Here is a 16,431-nt window from a genome sequence, read left to right as displayed (position 1 = left end):
TTTGATGAATTTGGGACCCAAGAATGGAGAAATCTCTCAGGTCTGTGGTTTTCATCCAAAAAGTCTGCTTTGAGGACTTCCCTGGCGGTCCAGTTAATTTTATTTATTTATTTATTTTGGCCATGCCATGCAGCATGGGGGGTCTTAGAGTTCCCCGACTAGGGATAAAACCCTGCGTTGGGTTCCCCCCTGCATTGGGAATGCAGAGTCTTAACCACTAGACCCCCCAGGGAAGTCCCCCTCCCCCATTCTTTGATGGAGAAACTGAGATGCAGAAGTGACTTTGCTTAGTCACTTGTATGTGACAGAGCTGGGACTTGAGGCCAGGCTGCCTGACTCCCAGCTGAGTGTTCTTTCCAACGCGGGGTGGGAGGGTGAGCTCTCTCCATCAGGGCTAGCCACCCACTCCCCACAACCCCCAGCCTATTCCAGAAGTTTTCCTTCCATCCGACCCCTTCCACGAGAGCCCTGCTTTAAGCTTAATAGTTTAATCTTTAGTGTCCGTTTCAAGGAGGCTAAAATTCCTCTCTGGGGTATTTTATTTTTAGCCGGCTTCAGGAAGGGGAAGCGCCTCTGGCCTGTTGGGGGCAGGGAGACACCAGCCGGGAGCCTGCTTCCTGAGGAAGGGCCACCGCCATGCACCCGACCCTGGCCCGGGAGGAAGCCTTAGGCAGGAGCCACCCCAGTCCTGTCTTCCCCCTTCCGTATGGAGCGCCTCTGTTGTGCTGTGCTAGACATTGAGCAGGGGAGCAGGGTGCAATCTGATGAGGACCCCAGGCCAGGGAGGAGGCCCTCCCACATCCCGGCTGCCAGGGAGAGTTGGGAAGCACCGGGAACTGGGGGAATTTCAGGGAAGCCTGGGGAGCTGGTGGGAGGAGCCAGGAGCTCAGTGGGGTTGGGGAAAGGGCACCCCTGTGGGAGAACCCTGTGCAAAGGCCGGGCAGAGGGCACTGGTGTGGCGGATCCCCTAGGAAGGCAGGAAGCTGATGCCCTGGCTTTGGACCCAGACAGGTGGGCTCAGTGGCTTTTGTAGAAACACCTGTTGGATCAGAACGTGGCTGTGAAGCTGGGAGCTAGTTTTAGCATTCACTTCAGCCAGTTTTCTCCAGCTTGTTAGCCATCACAGACTCCTCCTTTCAAATCAAATCTTTCATGAAATTCCAGGGTACATATCAGACACAAGCTATATTTTAATCGGTGTAAACTTAGGTCGTTAAATGTGCAACATTTAGCTAATCAAGAGCAATGACCTGGTGTGCAAGGCACAGTCATTTAGCATCAGGGCTGACAGGTGGTAACTGCTGTCTGAGCTTGGCCTCGGCACCTAATTTATTTTTGTGTGTTGCCTTGTTCTTGCCCAATATATTTAAAAACCCCAAACACCACATTCACATGGCTAAGCAAATGGTGACAGTTGTACAGTAAAGGTCAGTGTAAAATTAATTATACCTTGGCCACAAAGCCATTGTGTGGGAACAAGGTATATATTTCATTTAAATAAAGATGGTTTTTTTTAACATCAGTTTTTAAAAGAGCAGAATCTTTAGTGTTTGCCATTTTGGATCTGATTTTTTGGGGAACTCCTGTACCACTGGGGAAATCCAGCCTCCCTATTTCACAGATGGGAAGACTGAGGCCAGCAAGGGGGCAGGGCTTACCCAGGACCCCCACAGGGAGATGGAGGCCATGGCAAACAAAGATCACATACACAGAGGGTGTCCTGGCTCCCCATAATTACCCTGTGCCCTGTTCCCAAGACAGGAATAGAAAGACGTCAGGGACAGACACACCCAGACTTGGGCGAGCCCTTGCTGAGCGTGTGTCTGTCTGTCGTCGGTCTGGCAGCCTTGAGCTGGCGGTGCTCATGCTCCCTTCTCTTCCCGCAGCGATGCCCTCCTAGCCAGCCGCCACGGGATGGAGGGCTTCATGGACTCAGGGACACAGACTGATGCTGTGGTGGTGCTGTCTTTGGCTCAGGCCGCCGTGCTGGGCCTGGTCTCGGAAAATGAGCTCTTTGGAGCCACTATAAGCGCCGAAGCCTTCTACCCAGACCTGGGGCCGGAGCTGTCCGGGGCAGCCATAGGGGAGCCCCGGCCCCCGGGCCCCGACGTCTACCAGCTGGCCTGCAACGGGCGGGCCCTGGAGGAGCCGGCTGAGGAGGAGGTGCTGGAGGTGGAGGCAGCCTTCGAGAAGCACACCCGACGGAAGACGAGGCCACCTGTGCGCCTGGTGCCCAAGGTCAAGTTTGAGAAGGTGGAGGAGGAGGAGGAGGTCTACGAGGTGTCGGTGCCCGGCGGCGATGACAAGGATGCCGGCCCAGCAGAGGCCCCAGCCGAGGCAGCGGGCGGCGGCTGCGAGGCCCTGGTGCAGAGCAGCGCGGTCAAGATGATCGACCTCAGCGTCTTCAGCCGCAAGCCCCGGACGCTGCGACACCTGCCCCGCACCCCGCGGCCCGAGCTGGACGTAGCCCCCTTCGACCCCCACTTCCCCGACCCGGCCCGGGACGCCTTCGCCGAGCCCAGCATGGCGCTGCCCAGGCCAGAAGCCCTGTCTGTGGAGTGCAGCTTCGAGCCGCCGCACCTGCCCCCGCTGAGCGACCCCGAGCCCCCCACCATGGAGTCCCCGGAGCCTGTGAAGCCGGAGCAGGGCTTCGTGTGGCAGGAGGTGGGCGAGTTCGAAGCGGACACAGCCGGCTCGACGGTGGAGCGCCACAAGAAGGCCCAGCTGGACCGGCTGGACATCAACGTGCAGATCGACGACTCCTACCTGGTGGAGGCCGGCGACCGGCAGAAGCGCTGGCAGTGTCGCATGTGTGAGAAGTCCTACACGTCCAAGTACAACCTGGTGACGCACATCCTGGGCCACAACGGCATCAAGCCGCACTCCTGCCCACACTGCAGCAAGCTCTTCAAGCAGCCCAGCCACCTGCAGACACACCTGCTGACGCACCAGGGCACCCGGCCACACAAGTGCCAGGTGTGCCAGAAGGCCTTCACGCAGACCAGCCACCTCAAGCGCCACATGCTGCTGCACTCGGAGGTCAAGCCCTACAGCTGCCACTTCTGCGGCCGCGGCTTCGCCTACCCCAGCGAGCTCAAGGCGCACGAGGTGAAGCACGAGAGCGGCCGCTGCCACGTGTGTGTCGAGTGCGGCCTGGACTTCTCCACGCTGACGCAGCTCAAGCGCCACCTGGCCTCCCACCAGGGCCCCACCCTCTACCAGTGCCTGGAGTGCGACAAGTCCTTCCACTACCGCAGCCAGCTGCAGAATCACATGCTCAAGCACCAGAACGTGCGGCCCTTCGTGTGCACCGAGTGCGGCATGGAATTCAGCCAGATCCACCACCTCAAGCAGCATTCGCTCACCCACAAGGTAAGGGCGCCGTGCGCCACCCCACACCCTGGCCAGACCTGGCCCCTGGAACCTCCCCGCCGGCCACACCTCCCCCCCCCAGGGCCTCCTGAGTCTCTGCTCTCTCCTCCTGCCGAGCTTTCATCCAGGGCTTCCCATGGTGCTGGATGAGACCGCTTAGGTGGTGAATGTTCCTTTCTTTCTTTTCTCAATATTTGTGTTCTCAGTCACTTGAGTCGTGTTCGACTCTGCAACCCCCGTGGACTATAGCTCTCCAGGCTCCTCTGTCCATGGGATTTTGCAGGTAAGAGTACTGGAGTGGGTTGCAGTTTCTTCCTCCAGGGGATCTTCCTACTCAAGGATTAAACCCCTGTCCCCAGCATCTCCTGTATTACAGGCAGATTCTTAACCAGCAGACCACCGGGGAATTCCCAAATGGTTCTTATTTTTATTGTTATATTTATTTTGATGTTGTTGTTGTTCAGTTGCTCAGTTGTGTCCAACTCCTTGCACCCCATGGCCTGCAGCACTCCAGGCTTCCCAGTCCTTCACCATCTCCCGGAGTTTGCTCAGATTCATGCCCATGGAGTCAATGATGCCATCCAGTCATCTTATCCTCTGTCACCCCCTTCGCTTGCCATCAATGTTTCCCATCATCGGGGTCTTTTCCAGTGAGTTGGCTTTTTGCATCAGGTGGCCAAAGCATTGGAGCTTCAGCTTCAGCATCAGTCCTTCCACTGAATATTCAGGGTTGATTTCCTTTAGGATTGACTGGTTTGATCTCCTTGCTGTCCAAGGGACTATACATGACCACTGGAAAAATCACAGCTTTGACTAGATGGACCTTTGTCAGCAAAGTGATGTCTCTGCTTTATTTTGATGAGTGTTAGGAAAAGATGTAATTGAAATTAGTTTTTGTTTATTTGGATTTTGGTTTTTGTGTGTGTGGTTTGGGGGATTTTTTTCTTTTTTTTTAAGATATGAACCTTTTTTTTTTTTTTTTTTTTAACAACCAAAGATATGTTTCTGAATGTAGTTTCTCCTCCCTAATCCTGACACCTGCAATTCAGATGCAGGTGAGCAGAGGGGACACATCTGCCACCCTGCTGGGGCCCCCTTAGGTCAACAGCAAAAGCTCTGCAGGGACTTCAGCCCCAGTGTCTCAGGCGCTCTGAAATTAGTTTTTTAAATAGTAAAACTTTATTCATTTTAAAACATTTGAACTGAAGTGTTTGAAGAATCCCTGCAGGACCCAAGGAGCATAGTTGGAGAATCGCTGATTTTCCATCTCACAGCTGGGAGGACCGAGGCCAGAGAGAGGCCAGGATGCCGTGGGGAAGTAGATGAGATGCTCAAGAACACAAAGGGCTCCCCTTGCCTCTCGTAATTACTCGAGTCTGTCAAAAGCGTGTGACTCTCTTTTAAGCAAATACTAAACATATTTCATTGTAGAAGGGAGTGAGGGACTTCCCTGGTGGTCCAGTGGTTAAGAATCCACTTTCCAATGCAGGGGACACAGGTTTGATCCCTGGTCAGGGAACTAAGATACCACATGCCAAAGGGCAACTAAGCCCACAGGCCACAACTACTGAGCCTGTGTGCTCTGGAGCCCACGTGCTACAACATGGACCTGATACAGCCAAATAAATTTAAAAAAAAGCTTTAACAAGGGAATGAATGTAAGGGAAAATATTTGTTATAGAGAAGTACAATTGGTTCCAGATACTCTGAAATGAGGCAAAGTGGCCTGTGGAGACAGATGGTAGAGCAACACCGTCTTGTCTGTTGTGTCTCTAGACATCACCTTGACCAGTTCTCCCCTGCCTTCCTCCCTCCCTGCAGGCTGCTAGCCACCCTGACTTTCAGCCAGCGTCACCTCCTCCGAGAGGCCTTTACATCCAGACAGGCTGAATGAGGCCTCTCGGGTCCCACCATCCCACTCTGGCACTTGGCCTGCGCTGTGGTTTCCACCCAGATCCAACCAGCTTCACACTTTGGAGCAGAATGTGCATGGAGCTGGGGCTTCCCAGGTGGCGCTAGTGGTAAAGAACCCACCTACGAGGCAGGAGACGTAAGAAACTCCGATTCGATCCCTGGGTCAGGAAGATCCCCTGGAGAAGGGCATGGCACCCCACTCCGGTATTCTCACCTGGAAAGTCCTATGGACAGAGGAGCCTGGCAGGCTGTAGTACAGTACATGGGGTCACAAAGAGTCAGACATGACTGCCAATAGCCCACGCATGTGCATAGAGCTACCACTCTCCAACCTGGGGCCTTAGAGAGGCTCCAGGTTGAACTCGTGTCCTTGTCTCTCACAGTGGACATTGCAGTGAGTGGGGGAGAAATATCCTGTCAAGCCGAGAATCCAGCCTGTCCCAGCCCTGGGAACTTTTTTTTTAATATATTTTTAAAAATTTATTTGGCTGCACTAGGTCTTCGTTATGGCATATAAGATCTAGTTCCATGGCCAGGAATTGAACCAGGGTCCCCTGCATTTGGAGCGATGAGTCTTAGCCACTGGACTACCAGGGAGGGAAGTCCCCTTGGGAACTTTTTCTGCTGCAGCAGAGATGATTGCAGATTTCATTGTGGTGCTCCTCCATTCAATTGGTGTAGCTACCTAGACTGTAATGTTAAGAAGGGTTCTGAAGCTGAATCTGGCCTTGGCCATAAAACCAGATGATTGATTATTCATGCCTGCAGGGGGCTTGGGTGATGAGAATAGAGAGCGATAAGTACACGTGCTGTGTGCTTGCCATCTTTCTCCTCTCTTTGTAGACTTTAAAATCCCCACAAGTCCACAAAGTGTTTAAAAAAAATAAATAATACTGTGAAGAAAAAAATCAAAATCAAAGGCTGATAAAACTGAAAACATTCCCGTGATCAGCCTCAGTGTATGCGGGGCACACATCATGCGCGAAGTCAGCTCCCCACGGGCAGGGCCCCCTGGTGGTCACACACGTCATCTTCACTGTGTCAAGCCGGCACACACAGGAGACACGGTCTGTCTGCCGAGAGGTGGACACCGGGACCATGGGGTCACAAAGAGCCAGACGCGACCGAGAGACTAAGAAACAGCAAACGACAGGGAGTCATTTCCCAGAAGCCCTGATGCTCGGGTCCGCACGAACACACTCGCAGAACCCGCGTCCGTCGTGCGGCCCTGACCATGGCTCCCCCCACCCCCCACCCCCCGCAGGGCGTGAAGGAGTTCAAGTGCGAGGTGTGCGGCCGGGAGTTCACCCTGCAGGCTAACATGAAGCGGCACATGCTGATCCACACCAGCGTCCGGCCCTACCAGTGCCACATCTGCTTCAAGACCTTCGTGCAGAAGCAGACCCTCAAGACCCACATGATTGTCCACTCGCCCGTGAAGCCGTTCAAATGCAAGGTACCGGGCCCCCGGCCCCGGGGCAGGGCTTGCTCACAAGTGGCCCCGGCCTGTGATCGCAGGAGGCGGGACCCAGGCTGGGCAAGGGGGTGCCGCTCCTCCCACCCTACCCCCCGTTGGCTGAAACTGCTGGGCTCTGGGGGGTTGAGGGGTGGGTGGTGAGGGTTGAGGTCCTACAAGCTACTGAATTGGCTGCTTTTCTTTGGCCGCACTGAGGCTTGTGGGATCTTAGTGCCCCAGCCAGGGATGGAACGCAGGCCCTTGGCAGTGAAAGTGCAGAATCCTAAACATTGGACCACCAGGGAATTCCCCGAAGTTGCTTTTTGAGAGTTGGGGGCGGGGGTGAAGGTCGCGGTGCAGCCTCAGGGAAGGAGCCCAGGCCGGAGACTCAGGGCTGCTGGAGCTCCCAGGCGTGGGTCTCAGCCTCGGCTCGGGGAGTGTGTCCTCGGCCTCTGGGGTCACCTAGGAAAGGACAGAGGGGATGCGATTCGGGCCCAGCCATGGAGGTGGGAGCGGCTAGGGGCCGGGGGAGGACAGGCCCCCAGGCTGACGAGGCCGAGCTGGGGCGGGGTGTGTTCCAGGTGTGCGGGAAGTCCTTCAACCGCATGTACAACCTGCTGGGCCACATGCACCTCCACGCGGGGAGCAAACCCTTCAAGTGCCCCTACTGCTCCAGCAAGTTCAACCTCAAGGGCAACCTGAGCCGGCACATGAAGGTCAAGCACGGCGTCATGGACGTCGGCCTGGACAGCCAAGGTGGGTGGGCCACACGCCGAGGACGGAGCAGGAGCGGCCCTGTCATGGCACACACAGGAGCCTCCTGTCCAGTGAGGGGAGCGGGGAGGCTGGCCAGGCCTGAGACCTCACTGGGCTGGGCTCAGGTCTGGAGAGGGGGCTCCCCGGAGGGCCATCCACGTGATAACGATGGGACGTTTATGTATTCTCCAAAGGACTTACGTGGGCTCACATAAACAATAATAAAAAGAATATTTGTTGAGTGCTGTGTGCCAAGCCTTTATTAACTCATGTGACCCTCACTGCGAGGTTGGCTCTCTTTATTATCACCATTGTACAGATGCAGGCACTGAACGATAGAGAAGATAGGGAACTCATGCAAGATCATCACTGAGACAGGGCATTTTTAACACATTATTTGACCAGAGATGTGTTAATATGTCTTTTATTACCCAGACATTATTGACTGGAGACATATCAATATGTTTTTAGAGAGTGATACAATTAACGTCACCATGCAGAGTTATTAGAGATTAAAATTGATCAAGGGTTCATTATACAACTTATGATTGTCATAATTCACATTTTGCTTTGTTAGATTTTTGTTCCAACCTTGTGTATATTATAAACGCAAGTTTATTACCATAAAATTTCAAAAATGATGCATTATGAAATTTTGAGTAAAACAAGAATTTTTCGGTGAATTTTATGCAGTTACTTCCTCTGATTGTCTAAGCAACATAAATACTAGTGTCTCAGAAGATGATAGCTCTTCAGGATATGGTTCTGATTCAGACGATGTATTAGACCAACAGACCAAAAAAAAAAACCTTAGTGTTTGATTGGGATACTCTAAAGTGAAAATGAAACTCATGGTGCTGGAGAAGACTTTATAGTTGTGTCAGGTATAACTATTGAATGTGATAATCTGCAAAGTGTTAGTGAAATAACAGAATTAATATTTGACTGGCCAAAATAAAAATCACTGGTCAAAGGCATTCGTTTCTGCAAAAATCCCCCAGTCGATAATGAGTTTAAAAATGGATGGGAAGGAAAGTAACAAAAGGGAAAATGCCAACTGAAAGATAAGGGAGAGCCAGGTAGAGGTCACAACCCCAAGTACAAGTGGGAGGTTTTGTGGGCATGCAGAAGGGAGCCCTAAGCTTCCCAGTGGCCAAGGCAAAAAGGGTAATACAGTCAGTCACACTCTTCCTAGTGCCTGGCGGAAGGAATGCAGCCCACATACTCAGGAGACTTTTGCTCACCTCTGCAGTTGGCAGAGGTTTCATTGGCTGTTGGTTATAACATCCCCACGGGTTAGTGATGACCTCTCCCCTCAACACTGGTCAGTAGTGGAAGCACCTTATTCTTTCTGGCCTCATGGGGAGGAGACACTTTAGAGATTCTACAGGAAGGAGTAGACAGCCACACTTTCAGAAGGTTCCTTGTATAGTCTGGAGCTATTTGACTTTCTGGAGTTCCTTCCAAGACACATAGCTAGGAATGTGTGTCGACAATCACTGAGTGGGTTGACGTGCCGTGTGAGGTTACTCACGAGGAGCCAATCAGATGCTGGGGCGTGATGGAAATAACCCTGCTTTAGCTTTGGAACAGTGAGTGGCCTGGGGTTTTCTGGTAGAAAAAAGTGTCCTCAGTTTTCCATTCTCCCTGAGTGAGGATGAAATGCTGTTGCCTGCATATAGATGTTCTGGTGCACCTTCTTCCTTAGTATGTGGTTCTAGGACCAGCAGTGTTGGCATCACCTGGGATCTTGCTAGAACTGCAGACTCACCTCCACCCCAGACCTGCTGAATCGGGATCTGCATTTCAGAAAGATCCCTCGGTGATTTGTTTGCACTGGAAAACTTGAGAGGCATCGAATGAAGTGATGGTTTTCAAATTTGAGCCAGGGAGCATGAGACTCACTGGAGGCCTGTTAAAGTGCTGAGTCCCAGCCCCCAGAGCTTCTCATTCTGTAGGTCTGGAGTGGGGTCAGACCATTTGCATTTCCAAGTTCCCAAGTCAAAGGGAAGCTACCGGTCAAGAAACTCACATTGGGAACCTCTGATCTAAGCTCTAGAGAACCGTTCTTAAACTTGGCTACACATTGAAATCACTTAGAGAAGTTTTAAAGTGCTGATGCCTGAGTCTCAACCAGAGATGCAAATGTAATCGATCTGGCGTGTGGCCCAGGATCCGGATCTTTTTTCAAGCACCTTAGGTAATTCTATGCACAGTAGAGTCTGAGAGCCAGTACTCTAATGCATCTGCTAGGAAGCAAACCCACCAGGAAGGACAGAGGACTGGTCCTTTGAAAGCAGCTGTCCCTACAAACCTCTCTCCCAGGGTGTGGCTAAGGCATAAACTCTTTCCATCTGAGGTCAGCAACCAAGGATGCCTACGGTGGCTTTCTTCCTGATTGTACCAGATGACAGACAGTACAGCAAGGATTGACATAGGAATGGCTGGGGCCCAAGTCACTCATATATAACCTTGGTCTGAGAAGCTCAGGCTTGATCTTGTGCAGGAGGAAGGCAGCATACATTCTAGATAGAGCTATCCAATAAACTGTAGGACTATAAGAGGTAGATTAATGTTTTTGCAAAAAAAAAATAATAAATGGTAGAAATTGTTCCCTGGGGCCAACTGGAACTGCCAAATAGAGTTAATAAAAGAAGTTGGGAGGGTAACAAAAGACTCAAAGGTAGAAATTTTTCCTGGGTTTTTATTTTGTTGTTGTTGAGTTGCTAAGTTGTGTCCAACTCTTTGCGACCCCATGGACTGCCACACACCAGGCTTCCCTGTCCTCCACTGTCTCCTGCAGTTTGCTCAAATTCATGTCCACTGAGTCGATGATGCTATCTTACCATCTCATCCTCTGTCCCCCTCTTCTCCTGTCCTCAATCTTTCCCAGTATCATAGCTCTTTGCATCAGGTGGCCAAAGTATCAGAACTTCAGCTTCAGCACCAGTCCTTCCAATGAATATTCAGGGTTGATTTCCTTTAGGATTGACTGGTTTCATCTCTGTGCAGTCCAAGGGAGTCTCAGGAGTCTTCTCCAGCATGACAATTTGAAAGCATCAATTCTTCAGCCTTTATGTAGCTTATTTTTAATCAGCTATATGATAGGAAAGTGTGCCACTAGGATTTAAGGAAGAAACAGCCTAGGGTCTATAAGATGTGGTGCAGTTGACCTTGTTTTATAGTCCAAAGACTCAGTGTGTCAAATGCCATGGACACAAGTAACAGACACCCCAATCAGACCAGCTTAAACAATAAGGAAATAAATTAAGAAATGATTTGCAGTCCAGGTTATCTGCAGAGTTGACTGATTCAGCCCCTCAGCAATGACAGGGTGAGACTCCCTCTCTCCACAGCATTGGCTGTGATTTTCCTCATGGTCACAAAATAGCTGCCAGTGGCCTTAGGGCAACATGCTTCCCTGTTCACCTCCATTGGAAGAGCAAGAGCCTGCTGTCCTTTACTCTGTGAAACCAATGAGAACATTCTCAGAACTCACTAGTAGGCCTTTCCTCATGATTCATTGGCCAGAATTGGGTCCCCTTCCCCATCCTGAGCCACTCATTGGCAAGGAGTGGGATTACCATTCAATCAGTGGTTCTCAATGGGGGACATTTATTTGACCATGTCTAAGAGACATTTGGGGCTTCCCTGGTGGCTCAGATGGTAAAGAATCTACCTGCAATGCAGGAGACTCCAGTTTGATCCCTGGGTCAGGAAGATTGCCTGGAGGAGGAAATGGCAACTTTCTCCAGTATTTTTGCCTGGAGAATCCTATGGACAGAGGAGCCTGACGGGCTGCAGTCCCTGGGGTCGCAGAGTCAGACACAACTGAGCAAATAATACACAAGAGACATTTGGGTATCACAGCTGGGGTGATATTATTGGTATCTAGCTGGCAGAGGCCACAGATGCTGTGAAATATCCTACAATGCACAGGCCAGTCCCCCAAAACAAAGAATCATGGCCCAAGGTGTTAATAATGCCAAGGTTGAAAAACCATGCCTTAGACTCATCAAGGCTACCCCTGGGCTGGGTTCTATTTCTTCCCAAACATGCATTTCCTAGGTAGATGGGGCAGAATGCACACTGGGACTCGGCCACAGTCCCTGCCAGCAAGCCTCCCAGTGTCCTCTGGGCCTCCCTCCCTCCAAAACTCATCAGAAGGCAGCTCCACCCAGGCCTCCACCTCAGTGGAGTTTTCTATCTGGCTTTGTTCCAACAGTAAGAACTTTATAAAAGATTTCAATTTGATAAAATGACAGGAGGCTTCTTAAAAGAGTTTTTATCTCATCTTTGTTTACCTACCTTGAGTGTTTGGCCTTGGAAAGCAGGGCCAGAGGATACAGCTGGCATCAGGAGAAACAGCCCTTTAAGATAGTCACAAGTAGATCAAAACAACAGCACTTGCTGGGTGCCCCTGAGCAAGTTGATTAACCTCTCTGAACTTGCTTTTGCTCTCCTAAATGGGGTCGCTGTGAGCATTCAGGAGATGATACATGTGAAGTGCCTGGCATACAGTAGGTGCCAAACAAGTGGTGTGGCCAACATGATACAGCACAGGAAATCTTTCATATGGGAAAGGGGATTGAGTCATGTTGCAAAGAATAAATAAGGGCTTAGTGACTTAGGGGGCTTCCCTGGTGGCTCAGATGGCAAAGAATCCCCCTGCAAAGCAGAAGATGTGGGTTCAGTCCTTCAGTTGGGAAGATCCCCTGGAGAAGGGAACGGCTACCCACTCCAGTATTCTTGCCTGGAGAATTCCATGGACAGAGAAGCCTGGTGGGCTACAGTCCATGGGGTGGCAGAGTCGGAGAAAACAGCAACTTTCACTTTCGTGACTCAGGAGGTGCAAGAGACCCCCCGCCCCGAATTCAAATCCAGGCCTGAACTCACTCGGCACACACTTGAGAAGCCACAGCAGTCAGTCAGGTCCCCCCAGAGCAGGGCGGTAGAGGAAACCACTGAGTCTTCTGGAAGCCGAGACTAGGAACCACTCCTTTAGTTCTGCTTCCTGTGTGGGAGTGACCGGCCATTCCCACAGGCAGCAGCCAAGCTTGACTGTGCCCTCTCTTGCAGACCCCATGATGGAGCTGACGGGCACGGACCCCTCTGAGCTCGACAGCCAGCAGGAAATGGAGGACTTCGAGGAGAACGCCTACGCGTACGCGGGTGTGGATGGCAGCGCCGAGGCCAGCGTCCTCACCGAGCAGGCCATGAAAGAGATGGCCTACTACAACGTGCTATAGCACATGCCGGGCCGCCCGGAACAGGGCAAGGAGGGCGTGGGGTGTGTGGGCTGCCTCCCTGCAGCTGAGAAATGAGCTGCTGCCCTACTGTCCTGAGCCCCGCCCTCCCACTTGGTCGTTTGCACCACTAGGGACTTGGAGACCAAATGGAGACTGTACTACTGGCCTCAGCTACAAGCCCGGCACAGGCCCCAGGCAGGGTGGGGAAGGAAGGATGACCCGGGAGGCCCAGGTCCCCGTCTCCTTGGCCTGCTGCTGCGGGAGAAATGCAGACAGGGGCTGTTTGGGGACAGGCCACTAGGGCAGAGGTTCTGTCCCTCTGGGCCCAGCAGCGCTGGGGCAGCCAGTGTTGGGGGCCCGTCCTGATGGCTCCTCAAGGGCCCTGTCACTGGAGGAAGAGATCTCTTGAGCCGTGTCGTGTTTTCCTCTGGACCATCTCCTGCCTCTAGGGATGGTTGAGTTCTTGTGCCGGTTGGTCAGCCCTGCTCCCGACCCTCACCCGCTCCCATCAGCCCATGGACTGGGAAAAGCCCAGGCCCAGAGCCCCCTTCCCTACCCGGTCCACAGACAGCCAGGCAGGGCCCTCTGCCTTCTACCTCCTGGTGCCCTCCACACTCTCTGCCAGCCAGGAATGCATGCGGCCCCTAGGAAAGCAGGGTGCAGCCCCAACCCTGGCTACCGTCCTCTCCAGCCAGCCCCCAGAAAGCCCCCATCTCACAGCCCTGTTTGGAAGTGGGTGTCCCGAAAGTGGATTCCAACAAACTGTTACCCAGGGCAACACGCCAGGGTCCCCCGACAAAGCCAGGACATGCAGTGCATGAGGCACTTGCTAACAAAGAAAGGTGGCAGCCCCCCCAAGTGAGGGGAACAGGACAGGGGTCACACAGGGGCTGTCCTCAAGGATGGCCTGTGGGGGGGAGGGGGGACTGGAGTTTTTCTTATTTAAGGTCTAATAAGTATGCATTTTGAGGACGGGGACAGCCGAGAGTCCCCAGAGTCCTAGGAAGAGCAACACATTTTAAAAAGGAAGACCACAGAGGAAAAAGAAACACTTTTTTTTTTTTTTTTTGAGCAAAGGGGGGTATTTTGAAGGTAATTTATTTCTTTTTCTTTCCAAATCTGCGTCACCTATTCTCTTTTCTGATGGACATCACTTTCTTTTTCCCAGCGGAAGCTTTCTTGTGTGCTGTGCGTGTTTTGCAGCTCCCCAACCAACCGAGAGCAGCCCAGGGACTCGGGGTGGGGATGGAGGGGGTACTTGCTGGTCTGGCCCTGGAGGGCGCGTGCAGCTGTGGGCAGGAAGCCTCAGGAGGCGAGGGCGACAGGCAGGAGGGGGTGAAACCTGGCAGGCCCTCCACCCCTGCCTGGCCCCTCCGGCCGGTGACTCGCTCGTTGCCACTCAGAGCAGTGGCCAGAGCTCCCATCGCCTGCCCGCCCTCAGCCCCTCTGTCCCCAGCTCCTGCTCGGAGCTGAAAAAGACTGCAGGGGCCCCAGGGCGGTGAGAGAGCACACTGAGGAATGCCAGGGCCCAGACTCCCACCCACTCACACCCTGAGGCCTCCGTGATGGGCTGGCAGTGGGGGCAGGCAGGGCCATCCGCAAAGGCACAGGAGGTGAGGCCACGGGCCCCAGGGAGCAGCTGGGAGGAGGTGCCCCCAGAGCTGTGTCTTTCCTGAAGGACCAATGGCAACCCATTCCAGCATCCTTGCCTGGAGAATCCCCATGCAGAGAGGAGCCCAGCGGGCTACAGTCCATGGGGTGGCAAAGAGTCAGACACAACTGAGTGACTAACACACACACGCACACACACGCACACAAGCCAGGCCTCAGGGTGGCCAAGATCAGGATGGGGGGGAGGGGAGGACACAGAAGCCTCAGGATCAGGCAGCCAGGTGCCCCTTCCTTCTTCACTAGAGTTCATGCTGAGCAAAATGAGAGGACTGGGGGTCCTCACTCACCCCAAGTGTGGCTCTCTAGACCCCAAGGCCCCCAGCCTCCCAGGTGCCCGCCATGATGACCCTCAGGTGGCAGTGACCCCGTCACTGTAGATGACATTTTCTCCTGCTGAGCAGAAGCGTTGTCCCCTGCAAACTACCTCTTCCCACCACGTCTTCTCCCCCCACCCCAGGTACCAAAAAACAAAACCCCATATCTCCTCCTCCTCCTCTTTCCAGCCACCCAGTGGCCTTGGTCTTGGAAGCCCATAGGACAAGGTCCAGCCCCCAGGCTGGCGCTCTCCTGTCTTCCCCCAGCCCCGCCATCAGCACCAGCCCTCTGAGAGGTTCCATACTTGAACAACCCCCCCACCCCCACCCCTGCCCCATGCCTTGGACCTGGGCAAGGCTGAGAGAAGGAAGCCGCAGCACAACTCACAATCTGAGCTGGGGGGCGAGGGCGGCGGTCTCAGCAAGGCTCCTGTCCTCACCCTGCCCCACCCCGCCCCCACCTGTTCAGAAGAGGCTCTCGAGGCCTCTCACATGACTTGGAAACTCCTGGATGAACTCCATTCTAACTTATTTTGACATGTATACGAACCAACTGTTTTAGAAATTCCACTCGTGCAAAGCCCTACTGTGTTTTTATGTTCCTGTTTCAAAGAGAAGTTTACTTAGCAATAATTATAAATAAATGAATATTCTTTAGTGAGGTGACTGCGAGTGCTTCTTTCCATGGTTCTGGGGGAACTGGTCCTCGCCCCTTCCCGGAAAGGAACCCCCTACAAGTACTTCATTCTCTAGGGGGCCCTGAGGAGCACCTGACCATCCTTCCCACTAGAATGGCCGCCTCCAGGGCTCTGAGCCCATGAGAAAGGGGTGCCGGCCAAGACCCCAGAATTCCTACCACTTGTAGAGAAAAGCCGCTTTCCCACCAACAGGGCTCCAGGACAGAAGCCAGCTCCTGGTGCCAGACTGGGCTTCAGAGGCTGTGTCTTCTGGGGAGCTGCCAGCCCTCTGCTGTTCGCTGATGGGGAAGAAGGGCTAGATACCTTACGCTTCCCCCAGGAGCTGGTCCGGGCACAGCCAGCATGCCAGCCTTTCCTCCTCCAGCCCTGGGATTCCAGTGATGACTGGAAAAGAATGGGCTTAAAACACCTCCATGGAGGTGGGCGCCTAGGAGCCCATCTCAAAGCTTCCAGGTATCGGGTTTCAGGAGCCTACAAGAGCCCGCCCGAATTTGGGAAATGGACTTCGGGTTGCCTAGTGTTTATTTTTTTCAAGTCAAGACCTGAGACCAGGTATGAGCTTCCCAGGTGGTGTGGTAGTGAAGAATCTGCCTGCCAATGCAGGAGACACGGGTTTGATCCCTGGGTCAGGAGGAGGAAATGGCAACCCACTCCCAATATTCTTTCCTGGGAAATCCCATGGACAGAGGAACCTGGCAGGCTACAATCCATGGGGTCACAAAGAGCTGGACACAACTGAGCACAAGGCTGCACTTTAACAGTAAAGGGCCTGGTCGCGGGACTAAGACCCCATAAGCCACATAGGACGGCAAAAAAAAAAAGGTCACAACTCTTCCCCAGGACATTTAACACCAAAAGTAGAATATAATCCCTGCATAAAGCACAGCCCTTTAAACTGGATCTGTTTAGCCGTATTGCTTGCTTGCTTACCAAGTTGCTTCAGTCCAACTCTTTCTGACCCTGTGAACTGTAACCTGCCAGGCTCCTCTGTCAGTGGGATT

At 53.0% G+C, this 16,431-nt stretch overlaps 1 protein-coding gene across 2 annotated transcripts; it reads left to right on the top strand.

Moving 5' to 3' along the window:
• The first annotated feature begins 241 nt into the window (after nt 1-241).
• On the top strand, nt 242-15,395 carry ZNF710 (zinc finger protein 710). Of its 2 annotated transcripts, XM_040257505.1 has the most exons (4): nt 243-3,372; nt 6,551-6,742; nt 7,324-7,498; nt 12,578-15,395. In XM_040257505.1, the coding sequence occupies exons 1-4, from the start codon at nt 1,915-1,917 to the stop codon at nt 12,745-12,747; spliced, it is 1,995 nt and encodes a 664-aa protein (XP_040113439.1). In that variant the 5' UTR covers nt 243-1,914; the 3' UTR covers nt 12,748-15,395. The 2 variants fall into 2 exon arrangements, with proteins under 2 accessions (XP_040113438.1, XP_040113439.1); XM_040257504.1 differs by lacking the exon at nt 12,578-15,395 and having other exon boundaries at nt 242-3,372; nt 7,324-8,294.
• The last annotated feature ends 1,036 nt before the right edge of the window (nt 15,396-16,431 follow it).

This window comes from Oryx dammah, unplaced genomic scaffold (assembly GCF_014754425.2).
Source record: "Oryx dammah isolate SB20612 unplaced genomic scaffold, SCBI_Odam_1.1 HiC_scaffold_16, whole genome shotgun sequence".
Lineage (NCBI taxonomy): Eukaryota > Metazoa > Chordata > Mammalia > Artiodactyla > Bovidae > Oryx > Oryx dammah.
Note: the sequence above shows the minus strand (reverse complement) of the source record. Positions and strands in the feature narration are given on the sequence as shown.